The 16,917-nt window shown below is 38.8% G+C and overlaps 1 protein-coding gene across 1 annotated transcript in view; it reads left to right on the top strand.

The window, feature by feature from the left end:
• Positions 1-236: 236 nt before the first annotated feature.
• ANKRD42 (ankyrin repeat domain 42) overlaps positions 237-16,917 on the top strand; it is a 53,909-nt gene continuing 37,228 nt past the window's right edge. Inside the window, exons 1-6 of the mRNA XM_076001402.1 lie at positions 237-261; positions 1,341-2,480; positions 6,102-6,265; positions 11,913-12,020; positions 14,139-14,258; positions 14,900-15,035. Coding sequence (XP_075857517.1) covers positions 237-261; positions 1,341-2,480; positions 6,102-6,265; positions 11,913-12,020; positions 14,139-14,258; positions 14,900-15,035 — 1,693 coding nt within the window. The remainder of the gene's footprint in view (positions 262-1,340; positions 2,481-6,101; positions 6,266-11,912; positions 12,021-14,138; positions 14,259-14,899; positions 15,036-16,917) is intronic.

Genomic DNA, 16,917 nt, shown 5'->3' on the forward strand with positions numbered 1-16,917 from the left:
TGACAGTTAACTGATCAATCTACCCAGTCACCCATACAACAGTTACTAAGTCCCTCCCTTGAACTAAATATTCTAGATGTTAGAAATCCCAAGATGAATAAGATACAGTCCATACCTTCAAGAAGCTCAGAGTCCTTGGGAGGTGGGGGTGAGGAAAGATTGTTAAATAGATAATTACAATACAATATAATAAATGATCTAATAAAGGGTGTGGAAATTCAGAGACTGTGAGGAACATGTGCAGCAAAATCAATGACACAGGTTGGAATCCTAATTTAGGTATTTACTACTTACCAGCTGTGTATCCTTAGGCAATTAATTTTTTTGTGCCTCTTTTCACTATCTGTAAAAAGGAAAAGTAATACTTTTTCTGGAGGTTATAACAAGAATTAAATAAGAAAACTAATATGAAGTACCTAGTACAGTGCCAGACTTATGGATTTAACAAAATGGCAGACGACTATGGAAGTTAAAGGCAATTTACTGTGCCTCAAGAGAGGAGAGGTAGGGTCAGGAGAATTCCCCAAACATGTTCACAGAACAAAAATAGGAGGAGGGCAGGGTAGCTTCCTGATAAAAAGAACAGCACGCACAAAGGCAGAAATATGACAAAGTATGGTATGTTTCCAGAACCCCGGTTCATTATTCCCAAAGAGAGAAGATAATGTGTGGCAAGGCAATATGGATGGAAAAAATGGACCGAGCGGGGAATCAAAGTGGATGACGCCCTTGGAGGGCAGAGAATTCTAACTAATTTCTGAATTCTCAGCTGCTAGTACAAAATCTGACTCATGTTTGCACCAAACAGTAAGTAGAAGAATTCATACCTATTGTTAAGCAATAGGGTTGAAGAGAAAGATCTGGGCCAAACTGTTGAAAGTATACATGTTACAATGAAAGGAACCTTGGATTTTGAGTCAGGAATAGTCTTTTGACTAATGACCTGTGCTTTGACACTGGCTTTGCAACTTACCTGCTATCTGGCCATATTGACATCTTGAGCCTATAAAATGGGGATAACACCTAACAAACGATTATCAAAGAGCCTGACGCAATTACCCAATGGCAGAGGCTGCAGCTGCTAACTTCTCCTTTAGTTTTTTTTTTTTTTTTTTTTAACCACCCTTGCGAAATGATAGGGTAGGAACGGATTTTCTTCCAACCAGTACTGAAAAAGTATACTAGGTTTGCTCAAGGACGAAAAGGCCCCGCCCGGCCCGCGCCACACAGGTCACCTACGCAGACTGCAGAGCTGAGGCCTCCACTTGGGTCGCTGAGCGATGGAGGGCGCGATCGATGACAGGCAACTCCAGAGACTGGCCTAGATAGGCTCGTGTGAGGCCAAGCGGAATTCACCGAAAACCAGTCCGTACCAGCGCCCAATTGCTCTAGAGGGGAAAGCCTTGAAAAAGGTGAAAGAAAGGAAGCCGGAATTGACGTGAAGCCGCGAGGAACCGGAAATGACCGCAGCGCGCCGGAAGTTTACTCGTTTCCAAGGCGACGGCTTAGCCACCACTCCAGCTTGGTGGCGGGAGCCGGGAGGCTGGAAAGCAACTCGGAAAAGGTCCCAGCAGAAGGCGGCCGCCGCCACAGCGACTCGCGGGAAGTAGCGAACGAAGACGGCGGCCGCCGCACAACCCACCGCGGGTGGAGGATAAACGGCCGAGAAGGCCACCGCGGCGCCGACTCTAGGGAAAGAGTTAGTGAAGACCAGTACTTTCGTTGCAGCGACGACGGGGAAAGAAAACGTGAAGACGGAGACCGCAGCTCCAGGATCTCCGCGGGAAGAGTAAGTGAAGACGCCGGCTTCTCCCGCAGTGACTCGAGAAGGGTCAGTGAGGACCTAGGCCAACACCGCAGTGTCTCTCGGGAGAAAGTTAGGGGAGACAGTGGCCACTGTCACAGCAGCTCTTGGGGGAGAGTAAAGGGAGACCGCGACGTGAATTTAAGTACAGTCGGCGGCCACCAAACTAGCGACTCCAGGGCAACAGTCAGAGAAGATCGTGGCATCTGTCCCAGTGGTACTTGGGAGAGAGTCCGTGAAGTCTGGGGCCCCCGAACCAGTGGCTGCGGGGAGAGAGGCTCTTGGGAGGCGGGGAGTGTCGATGGCGGCCGTAGCCTCAGTAGTTCTTGGGAGGGAATAAGTGAAGACCGCGGCTACGCAGCCAGCGATTCCTCCGGGGTGAGCATCAGTGAAGACGCCAGCCGCCGTCTCAGTGGCTTCTGGGAGAGAGACAGTGAAGACGAAGGTCCCCGCTGCGGGGTCTCCTCGGAGAGACCAAGGGAGGATCGTGGCCCTAGTCCTAGCGACGAAGACGAAGGCCGCTGCCGCTCCATTGGCTCGTGGGTGAGGGCAAGTGAAGACCGCCGCAGCAGCAGGGGCCTGGGCTCAACTCCTCCCCTGAGCCGGAGGGGCTGCACCATGCCCGGGGTGGCCAATTCAGGCCCCTCAACTTCCTCGAGGGAGACTGCAAACCCGTGTGAGTCAGACTATTTTGTTGGCCCTTATCTCTGCCACCCTGCTTTTCTCACTTCAGGCCACATCAGCCTTGGCCCTTTCTCAATGCATCCCAAAGGCGTTTACTCGTCCCCCATTTCCCTCTTCCCCTCATTTCAGCTTTCTTCCCTTTCTTTCCATCTGCACAGTCCTCTGAGACTTATTATAAGTTTGGTTGTTTGTTTGTTTGTTTTAGACAGTTTCATTTTGTCGCCCTGGCTAGAGTGCGGTGGCCTCATCGTACCTCACTGCAACCTCAAAACTCCTGGGCTCAAGTGATCCTCTTGCTACAGCTCCTGAGTAACTGGGATTACAGGCGCGTGCCATCACACTGGCTAATTTTTTCTGTTTTTAGTAGAGACAGGGTCTCGCTCTTGCTTAGGCTGGTATTGAACTCCTGACCTTCAAGGGATCTTCCTGACTTGGTCTCCCAGAGTGCTAGAATTACAGGGGTGAACCACCGTACCCGGCCTCTTTTAAATTCTTACTTGGCTTCAGTGCAGCATTTGACCCTGTGGACATGACAAATTAGACTTATCTAGTTTTCTTCTTTCCATTCTATTGAGTCTCCCTTTCCTTTGCTGACTTTTTTTCATCTGCCCTCTTTAAATGTTGCTTTTTTTCCCTTGATGGTGCCATCATTGGTCCTTTTTTTCTTGTCATGTACTATCACTTCAACCCTATTGATGACCCTCAAATCTATGTTATTCATTCAACCATCCAGTAAATATTTATTGAGTGCTACCATGTGCTATGTCTTAAGGAAATATCAGTAAAGAAGACAGGTACATCCTTACCTTTTAATGGGGAAGATAAATACTGAGCAAATAAGGACTACTGTGATGGGTGTTATGAAGGACAGGAGAGTGCCATTGGTTCCAGTATAGATTGAGTATGGAGGTCTGAAAAAGCTTTTTAATACTGAGACACTCCTAACACTGAGACATGAATTCTACATCTCTCCTCTGACTGAGCTGCAGACATATATATATATATATGTATATATATATATATATAGGTTTTCCTTCTGGAAATCTTCCTTGGGCACCTCAAGACCAGCATGTCCAAAGTGTAATTTTATATCCATAGGTTGCCTCTGTCCTTCAGTGTTTGCTGTCTCAGTTAATGGCATCAAAGCACTCATGTGACTAAACCAGACACCTCGGAGTTATTCCTTTACTCTTCCTTTATTTCACCCACTATATCCATCCCCAATCAGTTTATCCAATTTCCCTTAGTTTTGGTTGAATCTGTCTCCTTTCCTGTTCCCACTGCCACTATCTTAATTGGGAGTCTCAACTTTTCTGGTCTAGACTATTGTAGGTATCTTCTTATATGGGTGTCCTGACTCTGTACTCTTGCCTTTTTGCTCCTCAGTCAATACATTTCCCTCCCTGCATCCAGCTGTGTAATTTCAGCATTACAAATCTGATCATTGTAATTATTCTGTTTAAAATCCCTCAATGATTCTCTACTCTCTGCTCAAGACAAAGTTTTTTTTTTTTTTTTACAAGTTCTACCATAGTCTGTTTCTTGTCTAGTTCTAGTCTCTTCTTCCACTTTATGCTGTAGCAATAGAAAAATTTTTTGTTGTTTCTCGACCACATCCTACTGTTCATGCTGTCTAGTTAGCCTCTCACTGCTCCTACTTTACCTGGCAAACTCCTGTGAATCCTTGAAGATTCATCTTAGCTGTTACTTTCCCCAGGAATCCTTTTCTATTCCCCTCCTACCCTAGCTAAATTAGAAGTCATCTATGCTTCCATAAGTCTTACGAATATTTCTGTCATAGCTCTTACCACATTATTTTATAATTTGTTTGTATCTTCTTTACTAATCTGTGAGTTCTTTGAGGGTAGATACTGAGTCTTCATCTTTTTATCCTTATAGTACACACCAAATTAATATCAGGTGGACGAATGAGTGGATGAATTAGTTAATTGGGATGAAATGTGGTGAGAAAAAAGGCCATAAAATTAGATGGAGCCAAATTATGAGGGAGAATATACTGTCATACTGAGAGTTTGGATTTTGCCCTGCCTGTAGACTAGCATTGGCCAACCAGTAGCAGTTTAGAATAGGAGCATGAAGTGATCAGGTTAGTTTCCCTGTATAAAATGGATTAGAGTATCCCTGTGTAAAATAGACTAGGTAGAACATTATTTGTAGGTCTTGCTGTACTAGTTTAAAGGAGAAAAATGAAGGTCTGCCTTAGAGATTAGCATCATTAAACATTTATTAAATGTTTGTGTGTGAATACATCTCCCCTAATGTATATACTTTAATTGTTCTTCTGGGTGTTGCTCAAATGTTTCTCTTCTTCTTTGACCTCTTTGATTTCTCCTCCTTCTTAATTTTACCTGTACTCTCTGAGGCATTGCTATCAGGTTTTTGTCATTGTATTTATCTAAAGACATTTTAAAGTGTTGGTAGAAGAAAAGTATATTAATAAATCCATGTTTATTTTCCATCATGTTATTATAGTGCCTGACACATGGTAAATGTTCAGAAAGGATTTTTGAGTACAACATATAGCGTTTTGCTAACAGTTGGTGTTAAGATACGATTCCAGTGTAAGACATGGTTCTAGCTCTTAAGAAATTAGCACTCTGATTATGGAGAAGAGGATATATAGATAGACAAATAGTAGTACAAGTTTGCATAGATTATTTGCCAGAAATGTCGGTGAGTTGTTTTCAGAACAACTTGATGTCTGGAATCATGTGTTTTTTTGGTTTTTTTGTTGAGGGAGTGAACTATTTCAGTTGAACTATTCAGTTGAACTATTTACTCCTTCCTCTTCTACTATCTATTCATGCTTTGATACTTTTATTTGCCTCTGGTTCCCAATACACATTAAAACGTTTCACATTATAGTGGGCCTGAAAAATTGTGACTTGTCCTTACTTTCTTAGTGTAAGACATATGAGTTAGAAAGATAAGAAAAATATTCAAAAAATATATCTGCATATGTCAGCTAAGACTCTTGTAAAGTCTTTTTTACTAGGGAGGCCTTTGTTAAGGAGAACACTCTGGGCATATTTCAAAATGATTACTTTCTCCCCCTGCCAAAAACATGAGGTGATTTTTCATGACTTCACAGTGATAGTCTGGTAGGGTTTCTGAAAGTAAAAATCGATAAAAGTGTAAGGACTTCCTAAGACTGTGGCTCTTAAGACTTTCTCATTCTTATGCAGCTTCTGGCATGTAATCAAAATTACCATTTAAGTACTTCTACAAGTTTATAGTTCCAGCAACTTCTGCTCCAGATAAGCTGAACTTGACCATATTTCTGTGTATTTGTTTGTCTCTAGGTTTGGAGTGGCAGTTTGCCCTGAGACCTCGGTTCTCTGATGGGTCCAAGAAATGTTGTTGATTTTCAGTTTATTCAGTTTTTTTCCCTATAAGGGCGGGAAAATCTCCGTGCTCTTTACATGTCAGAGCCAAAACTGGAAGTCTGATTAAGATACTAATCATAAACATCTTTGTAGCAAATTATCTAGAAAGCCAAAGTGATATTGTGCTTTCTGTTGGATCATTGTTTTAGTCTTTTTTTTCTTTCATAGTTTTGTAGTACATTTTAAGCAATTTGATTTTTCAATAGGTACCAGGAAGAAGGTACATTTTGGTAGCATACATGATGCAGTAAGAGCTGGAGATGTAAAGCAGCTTTCAGAAATAGTGGAACGTGGAGCCAATATTAATGAAGTTGACATTCTTCATAAATTTAGCCCTTTACATTGGGCAGCACATTCTGGAAGTTTGGAGGTAAGAAGCTATACATAATTATTAAACTGAGGTAAGTTTACAGCTTTAGTAGTTTTGTAAATTTAGTGAACAGGGCTGAGACCTTATGCTAGGTACTGTAAATAGTTTCTTTTTAGTCTAATTCAGTTTAATATTTGGGTATTCTGCTTTGCTAGGACTTTATAACAAATTGCCCCAAAACTGTGTCATAAAATAACCATTTATTTATACTCATGAGTGAACCAGGAATTTGAATCCCAGAGACAGCTTATCTTTGCTTCATGATGTTTGGGACTTCAATTGGAAGATTAAAAAACTAGTGCTAGAATCTTCTGAATGCTTGTCACTAAGGTGTCGGGTGGTTGATGCTGTTCGTGGACTGAGCACCTTAATACCTTTCCATGTGGGTTTGTTTGTGAGGTCTCTCCACATGGGCTAGTTTATATTTTCTCACAATATGCTGGGTGGGTTCCAGAGGCAAGCGTAGAGAATAACTTGTAGAGGATAACATAATGAATACTTATCCTGACATTTTTGCTATAGTTGCTTCAGATTTTTAGAAAAGAGATGGAATATTTCAGGTTGAAGTCCCAAGTACCCCTCTCAGGTGTCATTCCTCTCCTTCCAACTCTAGACATAACTATTACCCTGATTTTGGTGCTTATTATTCCCATCTATGCTTTACACTCTTATTACATATGATTATATAGTTATTTCAAATGATATTATACTTTATGTAAATGATATCACATTATGTGTATCATTCTGGAGCTTGCTTTTTTTGTTCAACAATATGTTTTTGTGTTTTAACCATGTGGTTACAGGTATGTACTCTAGGTCATTTCCTTCAGCCCTGTTGTAATAGTCTATTCTTAGACTGATATCAGAATTTATCCATTTTTCTATTAATGGATATTTAGTTGGTTTCAATTTTTAGCTAGTATAAACTGCTTAGTGAATATTTTTATGCAAGTCTTTTTATTCCTGAGCTGTGTACAAGGCCAACTGGAATTTTCCTCATGATTCAAGGTTATGTATGTGGGTGGGGCCTTATTTTAGCTACTACATTTCCCCAGTCTGTAGGCCACAGTAGGTCTATTCACAATGGAGTCTCTCTTTTTCACTCCTGCCACATACACAGACTATTTTCTATGAATATGGCTACTCTGTGCGATTTCTTCATTGTTTGGACTTCTCTGCTTTTGTAACCAAATCTGGTCCAGAGAATCTTCCTCTACTAGTCTGTATGCCTCATTTGTATTGTTGTAAACATGGGATTTTCACTTTTACCTTTCAGTGGATCCCTCTCACTTGGGAGAAATGTACCTTGATGGCTGTTTGTGAGCTTGTAGACCTGGATAGGTGTTCTCTCTGCTCTTTCCTCCCACACCTCCCAATTTGATCTGCACTTTGGGCAGCTTTTTCATTCGTTTGGTGATTTGAGTTACAGATATTTCCTAGTTTCGTCAAAGTTGGAGTTTTCTTTCTGTTTTTCTTGCTGTTTGCTTTTGGGTGATTTTAGAGAGAAGAGGAAAGTACTGATTTTACTATACTGTATCCAAATAGGACATCTTTTTTTTTTTTTTTTTGGAAACAGAGTCTCACTCTTGTTGCCCCAGCTAGAGTGCTGTGGTGTCAGCCTAGCTCACAGCAACCTCAAACTCCTGGGCTCAGGTGATCCTCCTGCCTCAGCCTCCCGAGTAGCTGGGACTACAGGCATGTGCCACCATGCCTGGCTAATTTTTTCTATATATTTTTAGTTGGCCAGTTAATTTCTTTCTATTTTTAGTAGAGACGGGGTCTCTTGCTCAGGCTAGTCTCGAACTCCTGACCTTGAGTGATCCTCCTGCCTGGGCCTCCCAGAGAGCTAGGATTACAGGCGTGAGCCACCACGCCTGGCCAGGACATCTTGATATACCAGTTATTTCATCTCTTGATATACCAGTTATTTCATCGATTTCAACCTCTCTGGTTACTTTCGCTTGGTCTTTGGTTAACTTACCCTTCCTACTCTGTAAATATAGATATTCTTTACATTTTTGCCATTGGCCTTCTCTCTCAAACTTTATACTCTTTTTCTTCAGGCAGTCTTTTAGACTTCCTTGGCTTTATTACTTCTACATAATTAATATATTTGCTTTCTTTCCTGACTTTTGGATTATGTATTAGGTACTTGATCAATAGCTCATGCATATCTGACTGGCATCTCAAATTTAATTGGTCTAAAACTAAAACCATTATTCTGTTCCCTCCCTTTCATAGTTTTCCAGGTTAATAATCTTTCAATCATTACTGAGTTATCTCAATATTTCACAAAAGTGAAACTAAATTATCAACTTTGTCTAGATGAAGGTACATTTTGTGATACACATTGATGCAGTGAGAATTTGTCATTCATTCTGTTCCATCTTTGTTTCCTGAATTTGTCCTCTCCATCCTACAGCCATTGGCTTAGATCTAATTGATTTCCTTCTTTTTTGTCTTGTCTACCTATAATCCATATTCTATGTGCAAAGCTATCTCTGTATAACTAAAATCTATATTACTTAAAACCCTTTAGTGACTCTCTGTCCCCTAAAGCATAAAGTTCAAGCCATTTAACTTTGTAGACTTGTCTCTCCAACCTCATATCTCATCATAATTGTTTTATGCTATAGTGCTGGTGATGACTATCATTTCCCAAACTAGTCTATTGTTTAATATTATTATAGACTTTGTACATGCTGTTTCCTCTACCTGGTCTCACCTTTTCCCAGTGGCTACATGGTTGAAACCCAGGTCAGGCAACATTCACTTGGTAAAGCCTTATGTGTTTACCCGCTCAATATTTCCCAAGTAGCTCCTGACTCCTTAGTGCTACCCCTAAATCTTATACATTTAAAAAAATTTCAGTAGATTTAGGGGTACAAATGGTTTTTAGTTACATGGCTGAATTATATAGTGGCGAAGTCTGGACTTTTAGCATACCCTTCACCTAAATAGTGTACATTGTACCTAGTTGGTAGCTTTTCATCCTTCAGTCCCCTTTCTACCTTACCCTCTGAGTCTCCAATGTCATTATGCTTTCCATATGAGAGAGAGTATGTGTGTGTGTGTGTGGGGCAGGTGGGAGCGGACAGTGTGATAGTTCTGAATAAGGCTAGGGCTCACTTCAGGGACCCTTGATGATGATGTTAAAAAAAATGACCCTGTATGATTCTGTATGTCCCTGCATCCCTACAGCTTAGCTACCACTTATAAGTGAGAACATGTGCTTAAATCTTTTATATTTAAAAAATTCTATTTATTGAATCTTATTCTTTATTAGATTTTAAGCTCTTTGAAGGTAGCATTTGGGTCTTATTCATCTTTTTTTCCATGACATCTAGTGTAGTGTCTGGCATATTGGAGTCACATCGTAGGTTCTCAATAAATATTTGTTGTATTGCTGAATTTGTTGAATTAAATTTATATTTTTAGTGTCTGGCACAGTACATAGCAGATGTTCAATAAATATTTGTTGAATTTTAACAAAAATCAGTGTAAACCAAAAGATTTTGGTGCCTTTCTCCATTCCCACTTAAGGATCATCTCCTAAATCTCTACTTGAACACTACATTAACACTTTTTATTTTGAGACAGAATCTTGCTCTGTTGCCTGGGCTAGATTGCCATGGCATCAGCCAAGCTCACAGCAGCCTCAAACTCCTGGGCTCAAGCCTCCAGCCTCAGCCTCTGCAGTAGCTGAGACTACAGGCATGTGTCACCACGCCCAGCTGAGTTTTTCTATTTTTAGTTGCCCAGCTAAATTCTTTCTATTTTTAGTAGAGACAGGGGTCTTGCTCTTGCTGAGGCTGGTCTCCAACTCCTGGACCTTAAGTGATCCTCCTGCCTTGGCCTCCCAGAGTGCTAGAATTACAAGCATGAGTCATCACGCCCAGCCTACATTAACGCTTTTCTATTTTGTTATCCTTTCTGAAGTTTCCTAAGACTTGTGGTACTTATATGTTGGTAGTGTGAAATAATCACTAAACTAACAATTGGTGAAAACTATGCTTTATTAGACTTCTTTTTTTCAGATGAAATCTGCTATTGAGCCCCTGTAGTGAAATTTTCATTTCAGATATACTTTTCAACTCCAAAATTTCCCTTTGGTTCTTTTGTAATTTTTATCTCTTTATCTGTATTTTCTATTTAATGAGTCATTGTCATCATACTTTCCTTTGATTTTTTTAAACATAGTTCCTTTAGTTCTCTGAACATATTTATAATAGTTACTTTGAAATCTTGCTAAGTCCAATATCTGGGTACCCTCAGAGACGGTTTCTTTTATTTTTTTCCCTGTATATATTAGTTACACATTTTTATTTTCTTTGCGTGTCCATACTTTTTAGTTTGACTTGACATTTTGTAAACTGGACATTTTATATACTGTATTATAGTAACTCTGTATTCTGATCATTTTCCCCTTACCTCTGCCCAGGAGTGGTTATTGCTGTTTGTTTTTTTAGTGACTTGCTTGGACTAATTATGTAGAGTTTGTTTCCTGTACAGTGTGTGGTCACTGATGTCTCTGTTCACCTTTTTTTTTTTTAATTCTTGTTTTTATTTTTAAGCTTGACTTGTTAGGGGATACTCCTAGGTCAGTATACCTTAGTGGTCAGCTAGTGATTGGTCAGAGGTTGTGTTGAAATACTTTGAGCCAGTAAGGATCCTATCTTTTACCCATGGCTCTGTGTGTGGCTTGGGGAATGTTTTCGAAGTGGTTAACAAGTCAACCTAACATTTTTTAAAAAATGGGGTTTCAAGGCTTCATGCTTAATTAGGCAGGGATGACTAGCCAACTTAGGCCTCCTTTAGTGAATACAAGAGGCCTTGTACATACATACAAACTTTTGGACCACCGGGATAGGTAGAGTCTTAGCAATGCCCACTTTGGCTATCTCATTTCTTGGTTTTCTTATTAATTTTGGGGGGTGGCTTTTAGTTTTATTGCTTGTTTCAACCACTATCATGACATTAGGCTAGCTCTGATGTTGACTTTCCCAGATCATTGGCTACTGAGATCAGAATTGTTTTTGACAAGGTGCATGGATATATAATTTTTTATTTTCCAAATAAAGTCAATCTCTATGGCAGGGCATTGGAGATGTCCATTGGAGTAGAACTTTTGTCCCATGGAGTTTGGGGTAGGGATAGTTATAGCCCAAGGCTATAAAATATCACAGACTTCCTCTGTTCTTACTGAGATTCAGTAGATTTTCTTTAATAAATACTTTGCATTTTGTTCTATACCTTTGGCCAATTTTCAGAATCTTTAAATGGTTGTTTTGACAAACTTTGTCTAGTTTTATAATTGTTTTCTCTGGGACACTGAAGTTATTGTTTGTTTTTTTTTTTTTTGAGACAGGGTCTCGCTCTATCATCCCTGCTAGAGTGCATTGGCATGATCATAGCTCAATCAAACTCCTGGGCTCAAGCAGTCCTCCTGCCTCAGCCTCTCCAATGGCTGAGACTACAGGCATGATTCACTGCACCACACCTGTTTTTCCTATATCTTGTCCCCTCTTTTACTTATGATGCTTCTCAGGCTATAGTGGAGATTTCATGATAATAGACTAAATTTAAAAAAGACATAAAAATGTTTAGAAATCTGCCTTATCACTTGTTAACATTCTTATTTTCTTAGTGTCTTCATTGGCTGCTCTGGCATGGAGCTGATATCACACAAGTAACTACAAGAGGTTGGACAGCAGCTCACTTAGCTGCAATCAGGGGTCAGGATGCTTGTATGCAGGTAATAATAATTGAGTTTACTTTTTTTTTTTCAAGTTCTACAATCAGCAATGATAATGATTACATTTTTAAAATTCAGTAAGTTCGATTACTTTAGCATAATTCTGTTGGGCTACTGCTATTATTCTAATTATTTGATCCCATGCATTTAGTTATATGTTCTAAACAATAACTTACTGGATTCCACAACTCAGATGACTCAGATATTTGGATACCAACTGTTCATTTAAAACAAATGATATGAGACCAGTATTCTTCTCTCTCTGAAGTAGTTGGCTATCTATTTGGGTGGTTTTGAGAGATGTCACAGTGATGCCCAGGTTATCTTCTTTATAGCTTGCTGCTATAGTCTGTATGTTTTTGTCTTCCAAAATAAATAGGTTGAAATCTTAACACCCATGGTGATGGTATTAGGAAGTGGGATCTTTTGGGAGGTTATTAGGTTATGAGTGTTTTCCCCTCATGAATGGGATTAATGCCATTATAAGAGACCCAAGAGAACTAGCTAGCCCCTTTTACCATATGAGAATTCAGTGAGAAGGCTCTGTCTGTGCAGAATGGGCCCTCATCAGACACAGAATCTGTTAGCACCTTGTTCTTGGACTTCCCAGCCTCCAGAACTATGAGAAATAAATTTCTGTTGTTTATAAACTACCCAGTTTATGGTATTTTGTTATAGTAGCCCAAGCAGACTAAGACATTTGCCGTGCCTAAAATTATTTATTTAATGTGTTTTCTGGCCAGGGTAACACATTAGTATGTGGTGGGATCTAGTGTATTACAGCAATTAGATTAAATCACTGTACTGAAATAGACTGGAATTTGTAAGAACTGAGAATTGTGTAAGCAAACTGTCTCTGCCTATAAGAAGCCTGAGATTCTGTTTGAAATGATAGGAACTCTACTTCGTGAGTTATAAAACAATATAAAGCAAAGTGTATGATTAAAGTTTTAATGAAAAGTATAGATGAAAAGAATTATAGAACTTAGAAGGAGGTAGAAGAATCATAAATGGAGGAAATAAAATACCATCTAAGCCCAAAAGAATGGGTTGATTTTAAAGAGATAAGTAGTAAGAAAGCATTGTATGTGGGAATATGTTAAGAACAAATAAAAAGTATGATTATTTATTGAGCATTTATTATGTGCCAATCACAGTCTCCCATGTATTATCTCATTTAACGCAGCAAATCTATGAGTTCCCTTTTTATAGATTAGGAAACAGATTTATGGTGTTATACAACTGTGTTGTTTTCTAGGAGTTTTATAATTTTATGTTTTGTATTTAGATTTGTGATCCATTTTAAGTTAATTTTTTGAATGGTATAAGGTCTGTGTTTAGATTCATTGTTTTTTATATGTGGATGTTCAGTTCTTTCAGCAACATTTGTTGAAAAGACAATCTTTTCTCCATTATATTGCCTTTGCTTGTTTGACAAAGGTCAGTTGACTGTATTTATGTGTGTCTGTTTCTGTGTTCTTTATTCAGTACCATTAATCATTTGTCTATTCTTTGGCCAATAACACACCATCTTGATTACTATACCTTTGTAGTAAATCTTGAAGATGGGCACTAATAATTCTTTTCAACCAATTACTCTGTATATTATATATAGAGGGATGTGCTGTGTTTATGATATAACCTGTATATAGAAACTAGACCAATTGCAAATTCAGATGGAACCTAGTTAGATGTAGTTAGAAGCTTGATTTGGGGCTTAGAATGTAACTTTAATAATTAAATTCCTTCATTGCATTCAAAACCCAGTTATAAAAAAATTCTGCTTTTAAAATAGTGGAAGTGTAAATTTCAGTTTTAATAGCTTAGCAATAAAGTATCTTAGTGGTTATTAATCTCTGCTCATGAAAAGTGTATCTTATAAATTGTATGTACATACTCAAATCAGAATATAAGATCAGGTATTATAAATGTCTCCTAGGCAAAGTTAAAAAAGATCTGAAGCATTTTTTTCCACAGTTTGCCTGTAGCACATATGTAAGAACATATATAATAATTTATCTGTTGGTTAATAAATTGCCTGCCTTTAAATAATCTATATCTCCATTTATGATTTAACATCTGTGCTCATGTAAACTTATTCCATTTCTCTATTTTTAGGCTCTTATGATCAATGGAGCAAATCTGACAGCTCAAGATGATCGCGGATGCACTCCTTTACATCTTGCTGCAACTCATGGACATTCTTTCACTTTACAAATAATGCTCCGAAGTGGAGTGGTGAGGGGCTCTTGTTTTATGTGCTAATGTATATTCATATAGATGGAATAGCATTTGGTAGTCTGTTTATCTCTTTCTGACTTTTTAAATCCCTTATATGATTTTGGGAAAGTAATTTAATTTTTCTCTCTAGCTTTTTCATCTTTAAACATGGGAGCAATAATTCAGAGAAATTCCTTCCTCCGCAAAACAACCAGAAATAGTTAAGTTCTTTTTCAAAAATTATTTTATGTGACTAGTTTTTTTTTGAGACAGAATCTTACTCTGTTTCCCCAGCTAGAGTGCCATGGCTTCAGCTTAGCTCACAGCAACTTCAAACTCCTGTCGTCTCGCTCTTGCTCAGGCTGGTCTCGAACTCCTGAGCTCAAATGATCCTCCTGCTTCGGCTTCACAGAGTGTTAGGATTATAGGCATGAGCCACCGCTCCTGGCCTGACTAGTTTTTTTTTTAAATTTCACTAATATCTTATTAGCTAATATGTTCAAGTTAGTGGTTGCAGTAAATTTTTCTATTTATATTTAGTGTTTGACTTATAGTTTTATGAACAGTTTCCAATTCTTATTTGTAGAATTAAGCTGCTAGGCTTAATGTTTTCCCTAAAAAATGGAAAGAAACTGAGTCCTTGTGAATGTTACCTCTAGGATCCCAGCGTGACTGATAAGAGAGAATGGAGACCTGTACATTATGCAGCTTTTCATGGGCGGCTTGGCTGTTTGCAACTTCTTGTTAAATGGGGATGCAGCGTAGAAGATGTGGACTGCAATGGGAACCTTCCAGGTATTTAAAAAAAAAATAGCAAATATTTAATTTTTCATTAATGTAAACTTTTAAATGTTTGATCATGTTTAAGAAATTGAAACTGTCGTTCTGTTGATTCCTTCCAAAACTAAGTAGTAAATATGTTGACACGAATATTTTTTATCTTACATGTCACCTATGTTTTATATCCCTCATGTAATTGATTTTGTTTTTCTGGAACCACATCAACAAAAAAGAAATTGGCAAAATTAAACACAGATTTTTTCTTCCCACCAGCTCTTTCTTTCATCTATTTATAGTGTTCTTATTAATATTTTTAATTTCATACTTCTCTGCCCCACAGACAACTTTTTTATTTTTTAAACAGCTCTGTAGAAATGGAGGATACTAGTGTATTTGAGTTAATTTGCTACTTAAGTTGTCTAACCTGCAGTAAGCTGGCCAGACAGAATAATATGAACAGAACTAATCAACTCACTTTGCTGTTTAGAACTTCCCTGGATTGCTGTGGAGCCTCTTGATTCCTTAGCATAGCATGCTGTACCTTCATAATGTGAATCCTACCCACCTCCCTGGCCTTATCTTCTATCCCTTTACACTACTATCTTTGATCATTTTGCTTCTTTCTAAAATGCATCTTGTAGTGGTTTGTTTAGTGAAAGTCTGTTGGCATTCACTTTCTCCATTTTTGTGTATCTGAAAATGACTTTATTTTTCTCTCATTCTTTTTATTTTGTTTATTGTTTTTTAAATAAAATTTTATTTTATTTTATTTTATCTTATTATTTATTTATTTATTTATTTTTTGAGACAGAGTCCCACTCTGTTGCCTGGGCTAGAATGCCCTGGCGTCAGCCTAGCTCACAGCAACCTCAAGCTCCTGGCCTCAAGCAATCCTTCTGCCTCAGCCTCCCGAGTAGTTTGGACTATGGGCATGCACCACCATGCCCAGCTAATTTTTTCTCTATATATATTTTAGTTGGCCAATTAATTTCTTTCTATTTTTTAGTAGAGACGAGGTCTCGCTCTTTCTCAGGCTGGTTTTGAAATCCTGACCTTGAACAATCCACCCACCTCAGCCTCCCAGGGTGCTAGGATTACAGGCCTGAACCACTGTGCCCGGCCAAAAATAAAATTTTAAATTGCATGCGTATAGGAAAGTGTTCAATTCAAATATACAGCTCATTAAATTTTCACAAATGAGGCCGGGCGCAGTGGCTCACGCCTGTAATCCTAGCACTCTGGGAGGCCGAGGCGGGCAGATTGCTCAAGGTCAGGAGTTTGAAACCAGCCTGAGCAAGAGCGAGACCCCGTCTCTACTAGAAATAGAAAAAAATTAATTGGCCAACTAATATATATAGAAAAAATTAGCCGGGCATGGTGGCACATGCCTATAGGCCTAGCTACTCGGGAGGCTGAGGCAGGAGGATCGCTTGAGCCCAGGAGTTTGAAGTTGCTGTGAGCTAGGCTGAGGCCATGGCACTCACTCTAGCCTGGGCAACAAAGCGAGACTCTGTCTCAAAAAAAAAAAAATTTTTTCACAAATGAACACTTCTTTGTAACCATCATTCAGATTAAGGATAGAATACTACTGGCTGGGCATAGTAGCTTAAGCCTGTGATTCCAGCACTTTGTCGGGGTGAGATGGGAGGAGGATCCCTTCAGTCTAGGAGTTCAAGACCAGACTAAGCAATATAGCAAGACCCCATCTCTACAAAAAAAAAAATAAAAAAAAAATAGAATATTACTAACACCCAGAAAGTTTCCCTCATATCCCCTTTCCAATTATTTCTACCCTCCAGAGTTAATCACTAACTTCTAACATGTATTTAGTTTTTTCACTTTTTGAACTCTAGGGAATGAAATAACACTTGGTAATTTTAGTTTTTTTTGTTTGTTT

Source organism: Microcebus murinus, chromosome 4 (assembly GCF_040939455.1).
Source record: "Microcebus murinus isolate Inina chromosome 4, M.murinus_Inina_mat1.0, whole genome shotgun sequence".
Taxonomy (NCBI): Eukaryota; Metazoa; Chordata; class Mammalia; order Primates; family Cheirogaleidae; genus Microcebus; species Microcebus murinus.